This window comes from Canis aureus, chromosome 13 (genome assembly GCF_053574225.1).
Source record: "Canis aureus isolate CA01 chromosome 13, VMU_Caureus_v.1.0, whole genome shotgun sequence".
NCBI lineage: Eukaryota > Metazoa > Chordata > Mammalia > Carnivora > Canidae > Canis > Canis aureus.
In genome coordinates, this window is record NC_135623.1 from 19,364,777 (window position 1) to 19,377,529 (window position 12,753).

At 55.9% G+C, this 12,753-nt stretch overlaps 1 protein-coding gene across 13 annotated transcripts in view; it reads left to right on the forward strand.

The window, feature by feature from the left end:
* The first annotated feature begins 7,518 nt into the window (after positions 1-7,518).
* Positions 7,519-12,753, forward strand: part of TRABD2B (TraB domain containing 2B) — a 213,615-nt gene continuing 208,380 nt past the window's right edge. For all 13 annotated transcript variants that reach the window (XR_013350367.1, XR_013350368.1, XR_013350369.1 and 10 more), the window contains exons 1-2: positions 7,519-7,644; positions 9,623-10,183. Coding sequence is in view for 8 of the 13 variants with exons in the window: in XM_077845033.1 (XP_077701159.1) it covers positions 7,543-7,644; positions 9,623-10,183 (663 nt within the window). In the remaining 5 variants the exon portion in view is untranslated. The remainder of the gene's footprint in view (positions 7,645-9,622; positions 10,184-12,753) is intronic.

Below are 12,753 nucleotides of genomic sequence, written 5' to 3' on the forward strand. Positions count from 1 at the left end.
GGCCTCTCTTATCTCTCTGGGATCTCTGAGAATTTTCTCCCCTGGGCCCTACATGTCTGGCTTTGCTGGACTTCTGTCTGTTTCGCTGAACACACCAAGCTGGCTTTCTCTTTCAGGAATGCTCTTTCCCCAGACTTTTCCTGGCAAACTCCTCCTAGTTCACCAGACCCTCTATCACTTCATTGTGACCACTGGTAATGGTTACTGCTATATTATTTGTCTTCATTAAGTAGAAAGTAAGGTCTGTGTGAGCAAAGACTCCATCTCTCCTGCTCACTAATTCTTTAGCACCGAGCTTGATGAGACTCACAACACATGCGTTGCATGAATGAATGAATGAATCCTCTCATGCTCTTTCAGGAGCCACCATCACTCTACCAGATGCCATGCACCGAAGCAGGCATCTGCTAAGCATGAGCTCCGTCTAGCACGGGGCAGGCTCTGGAGCCATACTGCCTTGTTTCAAACCTTGGCTCCGCTGATGACTGGCTGTGTGACTTTGGGCAGGGTTTTGGGCCTCAGTTTCCTCATCTGTAACCTCGAAACAGCAACTCTGTAAGACGGAGAATCTCAATCTCAGTATGATTGGTATTTTGGGTGGGATCATTCTTTGTTGTGGCAACTGCCCTACTCATGGGAGGATGCCTCACAGCATTCAGCCTCTACCCACTAGATGCCAGTAGCACCTTCCCAGTTATGATAATCAAAAGTGTCCTTGGGTATTGCCAAACGTTCCCGTGGGGGCAGAAAAGGCAAAACCATTTTCTATAAGGCATACACTTCAACTTCTACTGACAGATATGAAATTGGAAGTCCTCAGAGCTTATATAAATGGCTCAAACATTTTGAGGACGGAGCCACCACCATCCTCACCCAAAGCACTGCCCGAGGGTCCCAAGGGATACAAGGAGAGGGAGCAGGGATTCCAACTCCTGTCTTTCTGGCCCCACAGCACATGCTCTTTTCTCCACGGCTCCCTGTGCTCCTGGCCCAAGCCCCCCTTCCCTCTCCCTGGTCGGCTCCCACACTCACAGATCCGTGCTAATTACATAGCAATGTAAAACGTTATATGTGGTTTGTTATTTTATATCCAGGAACATGGGCTACAGCCTTCATTACATAAAGCAGCTGTGTGTATACATGGGGTCTAAGTGCTACTTAGTGGTCAGCTCGATGGGGTATTTTGTTTCAGGCATCACATTTCTTTTTCCCCTTTCCATACTCCTATTGAATCCTAAAAGGAGGAATAGAGACTGGCACAGCCCGGGCTAGAGTGAAAGGCAAAAGCCTCCTAAGGGACAATCATCCCAAGCCCTAATTAGGTTGGGAGAGACAGTCCAGGATGTACCAAATGCCATGTGAAAGCGTCCTCCAGTGATTGTGTGTGTGCGTGCGTGTGTGTTCAAAAGGCACACACAGTCAGCCCATGCCACCTATACCACCTTCCCATCTGTGTCTGAAAAGAAGCAAGTGCTTTCCTCAAACTGTGTGACTGGAATATGCCATGTGTCCCCCCTGAGACTCTGTTTCCTCATCTTTAAAATGGGAGTAAAAATATCTGTCCCACAGTGTTGCTGATGCTTTAAATAAAGGGCCCTGCACAGAACTGGTCTACAGCAACCCCTAGCTGCTTTTCCTTCTGCACTTGCCAATACCCCCGAGCATGCCACCCAAGCCCCCACTCCGGCCCGCTCTCAGCGCCAGCCCTCTTCTCCAGCCAGGATGTTCTATTCCCAGGCCCACCTCTGTCCCCTTTGCTTTCTCTTTCCAACTATTTAAATGCTATCTTTCCTTCACCACCTCATTCAAATCCCCACTGCTCCTGGAAGATGTCCTTGACACTCCGGTTCTCACTGGCTTCTCCTGGACTCTTAAAATACTACATCACTCACCTGGCACTTAAATGCATTGTAACTAGTCACCTGAGTATTTCCATCTTATTCCAAAATTGCAAGTAGCCAGAGGTCAGGACTGTATTCCTTCATGCCTAACACTCTATATAGTACACGTGGGGACCCCATAAGCATTTGTGAATTAACAATCAATGCATAGCATTGTTGTTGTGTCACTGAGGCCTGCACACACATCTCCTCTAGAAGCTGACATGTAGTCGCTCTCAGCCAGCACCTGCAATTTATGCAGAGCAAGCTAAGAAGGTTATAACCTCTGAATGGCAAAACGAAGGGCTTTCCGCAATCATGTATGGCTTTTCCTGCTGTAGTCTTATTTCCAATCCTTCCCAACGGTTCTCAAATGCTAGCTCTCCCCCATCATCATTCACAGCTCCCCAACTACTTCAGACACTTGTACTTTTTCATGTCTCCGCGCTCACTTGTTCCCACTGCCTGAAATGACCTTCCTCTTCTCATCCTTTCTGCCCAAATCCTGCTCATCTTTAAAGGTCAACTCAAATATTACCTTCTTGCAAAGTCCTTTGCTGATTTCCTCTCTCCTAAGGCTGGCTTTCTCTCAAGTTGCTCCCCAAACACACACACACCCCATATGTCTCCCAAATCACACGATTTGCCTCTCTCTCTCTCCCTTACTGGATTGCAAGCTCTTTGAGGGCACCATCTGAGCTGATTCCTCTGTGCTCTCCATACCTCCACTGAACTGGACCACAGGTAGGCTGTTCATTATTTTTATTTTTTTAAGTGTGTTTTAATTTTTTTTTTTTTTTTTTTTTTACAAATGCCATCTTGTACAGCAACTTCGATCCATATTCTACGACCCTGCCTCTATTTTCACACTTCCGTGAGGGAATGCCCTTTTCTTTCTTTCTTTTTTTTTTTTTTTTAAGATTTTATTTATTTATTTGATAGAGAGAGCACAAGTAGGAGAAACGGCAGGCAGAGGGAGAGGGAGAAGCAGGCCCCCTGCTGAGCAAGGAATCTGATGCAGGGCTCCATCCCAAGACCCTGGGATCATGACCTGAGCCAAAGGCAGACACCCAACCGACTGAGCCACCCAGGCACCCCAGGAAAGCCCTTTTCTGAATCATCTCGGTATCTGGTATCTACTTCTTTTCATCACTCCAGACTGTCTTAAGCACTGCTGACGCTGCATGGTCCTGGAATCTGCTTTCCTCCTCCCCCCACCTCACCTCTTAAGCAGTCCTGTCTTTCAGTCTTCAAGGATTAACTTCCAGACAAGGAAGGCTGGGATGGAGAACGCAGAGCTCTGGGTGAGTGAGAGATGGGCACACCTGGGACAGGAGTTGAACTGGAAGTCAGGCCAGGCTGGGCCTATTTGAAAACACCAGCAGGGCTAGCGACCCAGGCCCTGGCCGGCCACGGGGGCAGCCCTCAGGCCCAGAGCAAAGGGCCTCCTTTGCTCTCCTGCTCAGCTGAGCAGGGGAGCCCCTCATCCCCTTCCCTGAGAGACGCCCTTTGACAGAACCCGGGGCTCCTGGATCAGCTCAAGAGCAGATCTTGTTGGTTTAGTTACGCTACAAGGCTTCTGTGTCTGCCTGGGCTGTTACAACCTACAGATTCCTGGTACCCATCTGATTGAACAACTTAATTAAATTGCAATAAAAAGAAAGTGGGCCGGATGTGCACTGGGAGAGGAGGCAGGTGGCTGACCATGGCCTGCTTCCTGAGCCCTGTGCCTTTCTCATCCTGCCTACAGGCCCCTTGGCAGCCAGTGGCCATGGGATTCTGAATTCTAGTGTTGGACACAGAAGACCCTTAAGGGTTATCTGCTCTATGGGCTTGTTCGTACCCACACAGGGGAACTGGGGTCCAGCAAGGCCAATGGAACCCTCCCAAGCTGCTCAGTGAGACATTAGCAGAAGCACGGTGGATCTCCAGGATTTTAGGACTGTTCATCTAGAGCTGCTCTCATGACACTAGGTGGGGGAAAAATGTTGGAAAACACTAAGACCGTTTTTCTTTTCTTTTTTTTTTTTTTTATAATATCTTTTTTAAAGATTTTATTTATTTATTCATGAGAGACACACACACACAGAGGCAGAGACACAAGCAGAGGGAGAAGCAGGCTCCATATAGGGAACCTGACGAGGGAAGGATCCCTGGTCTCTAGGATCACGCCCTGGGCTGAAGGCAGACGCTAAACTGCTGAGCCACCCAGGGATCCCAAGACTGTTTTTCTTGAGGAGCACCCTCTCCTGGGGCCCCAAACTTGTTTGTTCTTTCTTTTTGGTAACAGCTTTATGGAAACATAATTCACATACCATACAAGTCACCCATTTAAAGTATATAATTCAATGGTTTGTAGTATGTTCACTGCATTGTGCAAACTTTACCACAATTAATTCTAGAGTATTTTCATTATGTCCCAAAGCAACCCAGTAGCATTCAACCAAGGTCCCTCAAGCTCCCCATTCCTCCTAACCCTAATCTACTACTAATCTACTCTCTGCTTCTATTATTGCTGCCTCTGACACTTTATAGGAATAAATCATATCATATATGCCCTTTTGTGACTGGCTGCCTTTATCTAGTGTCATGTTTTCAAGAGTGATCTGCACTGTAGCATGTCTCTGTACTTCATTCCTCTTTCTGGACAAATAACATTCCAGCATATGAACATATCACATTTTGTATGTCCATTCATCTATAGATGGACTTTTGAGTTGTTTGTCTCTTTTAGTTATTTTAAATAACACTGCTACTTTGTGAGGATGCATGTTTCCAATTTCTTTTCCACCTAGGAGTGGAAAAACCTGTTTGTTCTTGCATCTTATTAACAATATCAGTAATAACGCTGATGGAGATCCAAAGTATTATTGCACACATTGACTCAGAAAAATCGGATGGGAGGAATGCCTGAGTGGTTCAGTCACGATCTCGGGATCTCGGAGTCATGAGATCGAGCCCTAAGTTGGGCTCCACATTCCACATTGAGGGTGGAACTTGCTTAAGATTCTCTCTCTCTCTCTCTCTCTAAAAAAAAAAGACAAGAATGGAGAAAGAGAGGCACTGAGAGGTTAACTGTTTTGACCCTGGTCACACAGCCATGAAGGAAGAAGTCATAGCTGGCACTCATGACAAATAGCCAATGAAACTTTGATAATTTTAGAAAACAAGCCTTGGAACATTTTAAGAGTCACACACCCACATATTCACATGCACCATCATTCTAATTATATGGATCCATTTCGAACCTGACCAGGTCCTTCTTTATCTTCTGTCTGCCTGTGTCTCCTAATTCCCCTTGAAGACCATCACTCTCCCTCTCTGTGCAGTGGACTCCTCCTCCCACCTCCCAGCTGGTTCACCCCAACCTTAGGAAGCACAGTGGTGGCTCCGTAGGGAGCTGTGGAGCACCGAGGAGCCAGGCTCTTTAGCAGGCTTCTCTGGTCACAGTGACTTCTCAGGCTCTGTGGGTGGGAAGCATGGAGTGCACCGTTCTCTCACAGCACCCGGGTGCTCTGGCCTGCTCCGCATCTGTCGCCAGATGTATGCTTGGCTGAGACTGAGGTTGCTCTGGATACCTCCTTGGTTGAACCCTCCGAGATTGCCAACATCAGTTATTTCTGACCTACGAAATGGCAATCTTGTGTGGTCCAACCTGCAAGTCTTTGGCGTTCCCCTCCTTTCCTTCTGTGTTTTGCCCAAAGGCCCAAATTTCACGCTCTGGAAGTCTTTCTGCTCCTCCAGGCCGGCCCAGCCCAGTCTTCCTTGCCCAACCTTCTCCGTTGTCCAGCTGTCTAATCTGGTGCCTGAAGACAGGAGAGCTCCAGAGTGGTGGGGAGGCACTGGGCCGGGAGTCAGGCCACCTCTGCACCGCCTGCCTGACTCCTCTCTGAGCTCTCTGCCCCCAACTCACGACCTACAGTCATGTCTCTTAAGGGAGCACTTCGGCTCCCGCCAGACTCCCTGTCACGTAGGACATGTGAAGTACCGACTCTCCGCTGTGGCCAGAGGACACACAATGTCAGCTCCTGCCACCGGCCTTTTGTTCCAGGCCCGTCCACCTGCTTGCAGTCCCCTGCGGGCACCTATGTCCCCTCCTCTGCACCTTATCACCTGCTCTCCCTTCACCCTGCCGACTTTGTGCAGCTCCTCCACTCAGCTGCCCAGGACTGGGCATTCAAGACGGCTCCCAGGAGTCTTGCCTGAGCCTCTGAGCCCCTGAGGTTAGCAGACCTTCCTCTCTGTTCCCGTTGCACAGTGCCTCCTGGCACTCCATTGCCGGGTGGGCTCCTGACGATTCTCCCTAACTCGGACTCCAGTCTCTGCTGCCAGCATGGGGCGCGTCAGTGAACTTCATCAACCGGAACCAGGGGAGGGTGCCTGGGACTCCGCTTCCCCACTTTCTGCAAATGGCCCAGAAGCCTGGGCCCTGTTCTTTGGTTTCTTCTAAGCTTCATTTGACTCTCGGGAACAGAAGGTTGCTTTTAAGGGCTCTTTCAGTTCCTACGGTGTAAGGATTTGGGGTATGACTCTTCCCTGTTCCCAGGCCATTCGCAGGCGCCCCGGGCGGGTCCGAGGAAGTCCCGCGGAGAAGACTGTTGAAATGCAAGAGGCCAAGGAATCGCGAGGAAGATTGCCCGGTGTTTTAATGCAGCTAGTGTTGGCCGAGCACCTACTAAGCGCGAGCCAGGGTCAGCCCGGGGCGGTGAGACGCACGGCGGTAGCGGCCCCTGCGCGGCCTCCCTCCCCGGGCGCCTGCCCCTCCGCCGTCCCGGCCGCAGCTCCCCGGGTGGTGCGCACCCCCGCACCCCGCACCCCGCGCCCCGCACCCCTGCACCCCTGCACCCCGGCTCTGGGCCTCGGCCCGGGCGCCCCCTGGTGGCCGCGCGCGGGAGCTGCGGGCGGCGGGGCGCGGGCCGGGGAAGGGGGAGCGCGGGGGAGGAGGAGGCGCGGGCAGGGGCGGGGAGGAAAAAGTTGCGCTGGGAAGTTCGGAAAGTGGGGAAGTGGCCGCTGCGGGCCGCGCCGCCCTCCGCGCGGGGCGGCGGGCGGGGAGCCACGGGAGCGGGCGGGCGCCGGCCATGCCCCGCAGACCCCGCAGACCCCGCCTCGCCGCGCCCCGACGCCCCGCGGCCCGGCCCGGCCCGGCCCCCCGCCCCCCGCCCCCCGCGCCGGGTCCTCCCCTCCCCCGCCCCGGCGGCCCCAGCCCCCCGCCCGGCCCGGCTCCGCGCCGCGCTCCCGCCCTCCTCCCTCCCTCCCTGCCGGCCGCGGAGCAGCATGGCGGAGCCCGGGCAGCGGCCGCGCGGCCGCCCGCCGCCCCTCTGAGCCCGGCCCCGGGGCAGCCGGGCGCCCCCGCCCCGCCGCCCGCCCGCCCGCCCGCCCCGCCGCGCCCGCCGCCGCCGCACTTGTCCCGCCGCGCGCCCCCCGCCGCGCCGCGCCCCCGGGACCCCCGGGACCCCCGGGACCCCCGGGACCCCGCGCCCCCGCGCCCCCGCGCCCCGCCCGCCCCGGGACCCCGCGCCCCCGGGAGCTCGGCGCGGCTGCGGGGCGTCGGCGCGCGCTCGGAGCCCGGGGCCCCCCGCCCCGCCCCGCCCACACGGCTGCCGGCGCCCCGCCGCTGCAGCCCCGCGCCCGCGAGGAGCCTCCGCGCCCCGTCCCCGGCAGGATGCTCGCCGCGCTGGCGGGGCCGCTGCTCGCCGCCCTCCTCGCCGCCGCCCGCGCCCGCCCGCAGCCCCCGGACGCAGGACAGTGCCGGCCGCCCGGATCGGTGAGCGCGCCCGCCCGCCCGCCCGGCCCGCGGGGACGGGGACGGGGACCGGGACGGGGACCAAGGCGGGGACCGGGACGGGGACCGGGACGGGGACGGGGACCAAGGCGGGGACGGGGACGGGGACCGGGACGGGGACGGGGACCGGGACGGGACCAGGACGGAGACCGGGACGGAGACCAAGACGGGGACGGGGACGGGGACCGGGACGGGGACCAAGACGGGGACGGGGACCGGGACGGGGACCAAGACGGGGACGGAGACCGGGACGGGGACGGGCCCCCGGGACGCGTCCTCCCCGCGCCCCGCCTGCGCCCTCCGCCCGCCCGCCGCCCGCAGCGCACCCCGACCCCGGCTCCGGTCCGCCCTCCAGCAGCCCCGGTCCCCGCGCTGCCCTCTCCCCTGCCCGCGCTCCCACCTAAGGCACACTTTCTCCTCCTCCCTCTCCAGCCCAGGCCCCCGCACCCAATCCCCCAACTGCCCCCATTTCACCAAAAGGGGGGAAGATTCCAGAGGAGAGGAAAGGGAAGCGCCGGGGCACGCTGGCCTAATATCTCCTTCGGGGTTGAATAATTACTGGTTCTCTTAATTTTCCTCCAACTGCGGAATTCCTTGCCTTCTCCCAGTCTCCCTCCCTCAAAGTGCCAATGAATGCATTGAAAATGACACTGAGTCGGAGGCCAGGGAGCCCGAGAAGGTTGTGTAGGGCGCTCACCCGCTGCCGGCAAGCCGAGAGTTAGTGGACCTTGGGCAAGGTGCACCTCCGCGTCCCCCTCCTCCCCTCCTCCTCCTCCTCCTCCTCCTCCTCCTCCTCCTCCTCCGTGCGGAACAGGGAGGCGAGGGCCAGCTGGGAGCTCGGACTTAGTCTCTCTCCAAGGAGCTGGGACTCACGAGTTGGGGCTGTTAGTAAAATAAGGTACCGTCCCCACCCACCCGGCCACACACTTTTCATTTGCGCCGGAATCCGAATCCGGCAGAGAAATGTTATGAGTTGACCTCGGGCTTGCAGGTGGTCAGTGCACAGTGCAGGGGCTTTTCTGGTTGGAAACAGAGTTTGCCTGCGAGAAATGATAGCCTCTTTCTCATGCCCGGGAAGCCCTGGTCCTATGCTAGATCTGGAGAAAGGCCCCCCGTGTCCAGGACCCCTCCAAACGCCCCTCATCGGAGCTTCAGTCACAGAAGGTGACAGAGTTGGGGTTGGAGGCCAGGTGGAGCATTTCAGGGGAGCAGCCGGAAGCCCCAGAGTATGTAGGGTCCCTGGGACCAATTCTGGGGAATCTTCGCCTCCCAGAGCAGGGCCTCGAGGCTGTAGTTCGCCTGCCGCTTTTAAAGCGCTTTCTCATCTGTGCTGGGGCAGGGTAGCCGACACCCAGACCTGCCCTCCAAACGGGAACACCGCATCCCCCCGATGAATGGGAAGTAGCTGTTTAAATAGGTGTGCTATTTTTAATAGGTGTTCTGCTTTCAAAGTGCTCTTGGCATGTATCTTCTAATGGTTGGATTTAAAAGTTATATGACTTCCTCCCTTCTTGCCAGAGCAGGACTCTCGGTCCCCCTCTCCCCACCCTCCGCATGAAACACCACCGGTGAAGGTTTGGCTTGGCCGAGGGCGAATGTTCTCAGGTGCTGAGGTCCTTGGCCCTCGCGGGGAAAGCTAATCCTGACTCCTTCGTTGCCTGCTTCCTCTGTGCCTGGCGCTGCTCTTAGGGCTCGCTTGTATGCGTAGTGTCTTTTCAGTCTCCCCTCAGGTGGCTGCTCTCACCCCCATTTCACAGGCAGGGAAACTGAGTCTGTGGGAAGTGGAACAGTGCGCCGAGACGGAATTTGAATCTGGATCTTTCGGCTTCCAGAGTCCTTGCTCTTTCCCTGCCCCACGTGGGCCCCTGCCTCCCACCCTGTCCCCAGCTGCTTCTCTGGCTGCTAACCCGGTTTCCCCCGCCGCCTTCAGCCTCACCGCCTGCCTTCTCTCCCACTGCAGCAGAGGGAGCTGAACTCCTTCCTGTGGACTATTCGGCGCGACCCCCCGGCCTACCTGTTTGGCACCATCCACGTCCCCTACACCCGTGTCTGGGACTTTATCCCCGACAACTCCAAGGCGGCCTTCCAGGCCAGCGCTCGCGTCTACTTCGAGCTGGACCTGACCGACCCGTACACCATCTCGGCGCTGGCCAGCTGCCAGCTGCTGCCGCACGGGGAAAACCTGCAGGACGTGCTGCCGCGGGACCTCTACTGGCGCCTGAAGCGCCACCTGGACTACGTGAAGCTGATGATGCCCTCGTGGATGACGCCAGCGCAGCGGGGCAAGGGGCTCTACGCCGACTACCTGTTCAACGCCATCGCGGGCAACTGGGAGCGCAAGAGGCCCGTGTGGGTGATGCTCATGGTGAACTCCCTCACGGAGACTGATGTGCGCTCCCGGGGGGTGCCCGTGCTGGATCTCTACCTGGCCCAGCAGGCCGAGAAGATGAGGAAGAGCACCGGGGCCGTGGAGCGCGTGGAGGAGCAGTGCCACCCGCTGAATGGGCTCAACTTCTCCCAGGTAGGCCCTCGGCGTCCCGGGGCCCGGGCAGCCCCTGTGTCCTCTCTTCTGATTGCCTTCCTCCTTCCGTGGCCAGAGCCCTGGCCTTCTCCCAATGGGAGAGGCTCTTTCGGGCAACGAGGCAGCTCTTGGGCTGCTTTAGTGGTGGGCGGAGGGCAAGCTGGTATGTGCTAGAACCTGGGGGTTAGAGTTGGGGTGATGGCTTCTGTCTCAGCGGTGCTACCTGTTGGGATATCCAATCCCCACTTGCCGTGCTTGCCTGAGCAGAAAGAATTTTCCCGGGAGCATCAGAGTGAGGAGAACAACAAGAGTGAGTTGCAAGTTCGCGTCCAGCCATGCCGAGGCCCTGGGGTCTCAAGGCCAGGAGGCTGTCCTGAAGCTGCTATGTGGGTCACACCTGGGCAGCAGCATATACGTACGGGGGATGCATACAGGGAGGGCAGGGCAGGGCCAGTGGACCTGGCGTCCCGTGGCTCTGACTTGCTGCATAAGGTTAAGCACTGCTGAATGGCCCCGGGGCCTGGAGTGGCTCTAGGCGACCCTCGGACTGCCTCCCTAGGCCTAGGGAAAGTCAACAAGGATAGTTTTGGGGTTAATAATTTCAGAGAAATGTGTTCACTTAAAGGTTGACAGTTCTGATTTCCGAGCCTCAAGAATGGGGCCAGGGAGAAGGGAAGAGCTTCGGAGGTTGAAAGTCTCTGGCTGCCAGAGACCTGATCCAGCAAAATGTCATTAAAAGCCCTATCTCCATGGGCAGAGGTCACTTGCAACTCACTGGCCCCAAACTCCACCCTGAGACCCTGGGAACAATGAGTTCACATCTGTGCCTCGAGAACAGGCTGTCAATCCCGCGATGGGGGGGGCTCCGTGTCAGGGCTGGTGGCTCCTGCAAGGAGGCCTCAAAACGGGGCTTGGGCCGATGCCCTGGGTGAGGTGCGGCCCCCGAGGCGGGCTTCTCCGTTCAGGAGACAGCCTCATAAGTTGGCCAGGCTAGAAGCTCTACCACCGGGACCAGACTTGCTTGCTGCTCCCGTGATGTTGCACCTCTTCCCCAGGGAAACAGCGGCAGAAACCGATCCCCCTTTGGAGATCTTCTGGCCTTTGTGTTTCCAGGGGAAATGCAATATTGTCCCCGGGGAGGTAAGAAGCCAGATTGATTTGCCGGCCAAATGAAAGGCGAGTTTGTTGGTTCTCCTGCTGGCTCTCCCATAATTGTGGAGTCCTTACCCAGAGGGCCCCGGTGGCAGGAATATTGGGGCAGTTAGTCACGCCCCGCAGGGTTCTGACTACGCCTGACTCCTTCTCCACGGGGGAAAATCCTGTGCATTCTCTGGCCCGGGCGCTGAAACCTCTGAACATACCGGCTTTCCCCTTCTGAAGTGACTTTTCCCTTGCCAGCCTCGGGAGCTGATATTATCTGTGTCAGGCTCCCCAGCGCTCACCGCCCATCTCATTTTGGAGGCAGGTTTGTGGGAGGCCTCTCTGCTCAGAGACCTCACGTCTGGCCTGGATATCTTCTTTAGGTCGGGGAGGTGGGGCATCCAACATCACTGTCCACACCCTCTTTGTACCAACCACAGAGGAATCCGAGGAGAGCTGGAGGGAGCATAGAAACCCTCTGGTTAAAGAGCCCCTGGCTTTAATCTGTCTCTCTTAAAACAACAAAACTATCTTTCCTCGGTGTCTGGAAGCACTGCTGTTCAACCAAATGACGGCTTCGGTAGGTTGAAAACATTTGCTGGAAAGTGTGTGAAGTTATGTTTTAGGAAAAGTTCCTGAGAGCCATTTATCGGCCAGCAAGGAGCCCGCTGACAGTCTCCAAAGCCCATGTTTGAAGATCAAACGGACTCAAATCTCTGGTTTCAAAAACGCGCCCACCCCATCACCAGCCTGGGCCCGCTTTTAAAATTGTTCTTGGGTCTAGCTCCTCAAGAGGGCTGCAGGAAGCAAGTCCAGAACAAAAGAAAACAGGACTCCTCTCGGTTCCCTAATCTGCACACCCTTCACCACCTGCCAGAGTGTCCGACCCCGCCAATTTGTCCTGTTATCATTTTGGAGCGAGGTGCTGAAATCTCTCCTCCATCCCCGTGGGCAGCTGTGGGCTAACTGGGAAGGGAAGGATCCCGGAGCTTGGGCGGATGGGGGTGTTAAGGGTCCTCAACCCCAAAGTCAGAAATGAGCAGCCTTCTCAGGAAAATTGTATGTGCGCGTGCACAGTCTGATAGGAACATCTGTGATGCATTATTGTACCGAAATATCTGTTAAGTGCATCAGATTTTTATTTTTTCTTTCCTCTCAGCATTACTGTTATTGCAAAATATTTGGTGCAGGGAAACAATGAGAGAGGAAGGCGGGAAAAAGAAACCTTAAAAGTTTTAGAAAGCCGTTTTTGTGAGGAGCTGGAATTTTAGTTTTAATTTTAGTATTTCTCGAATTTTTATATTTTCTTCTAGGCAGAAATACCACATTTTTCCTTGCTAAGTGGAGAAAGAAAGTGTATATTTTAGGATTCCACGGGTAGCGAGGAGCCACTGAAAAAGTCTCTGGTCTCTGATTTCAGCATAAACTCA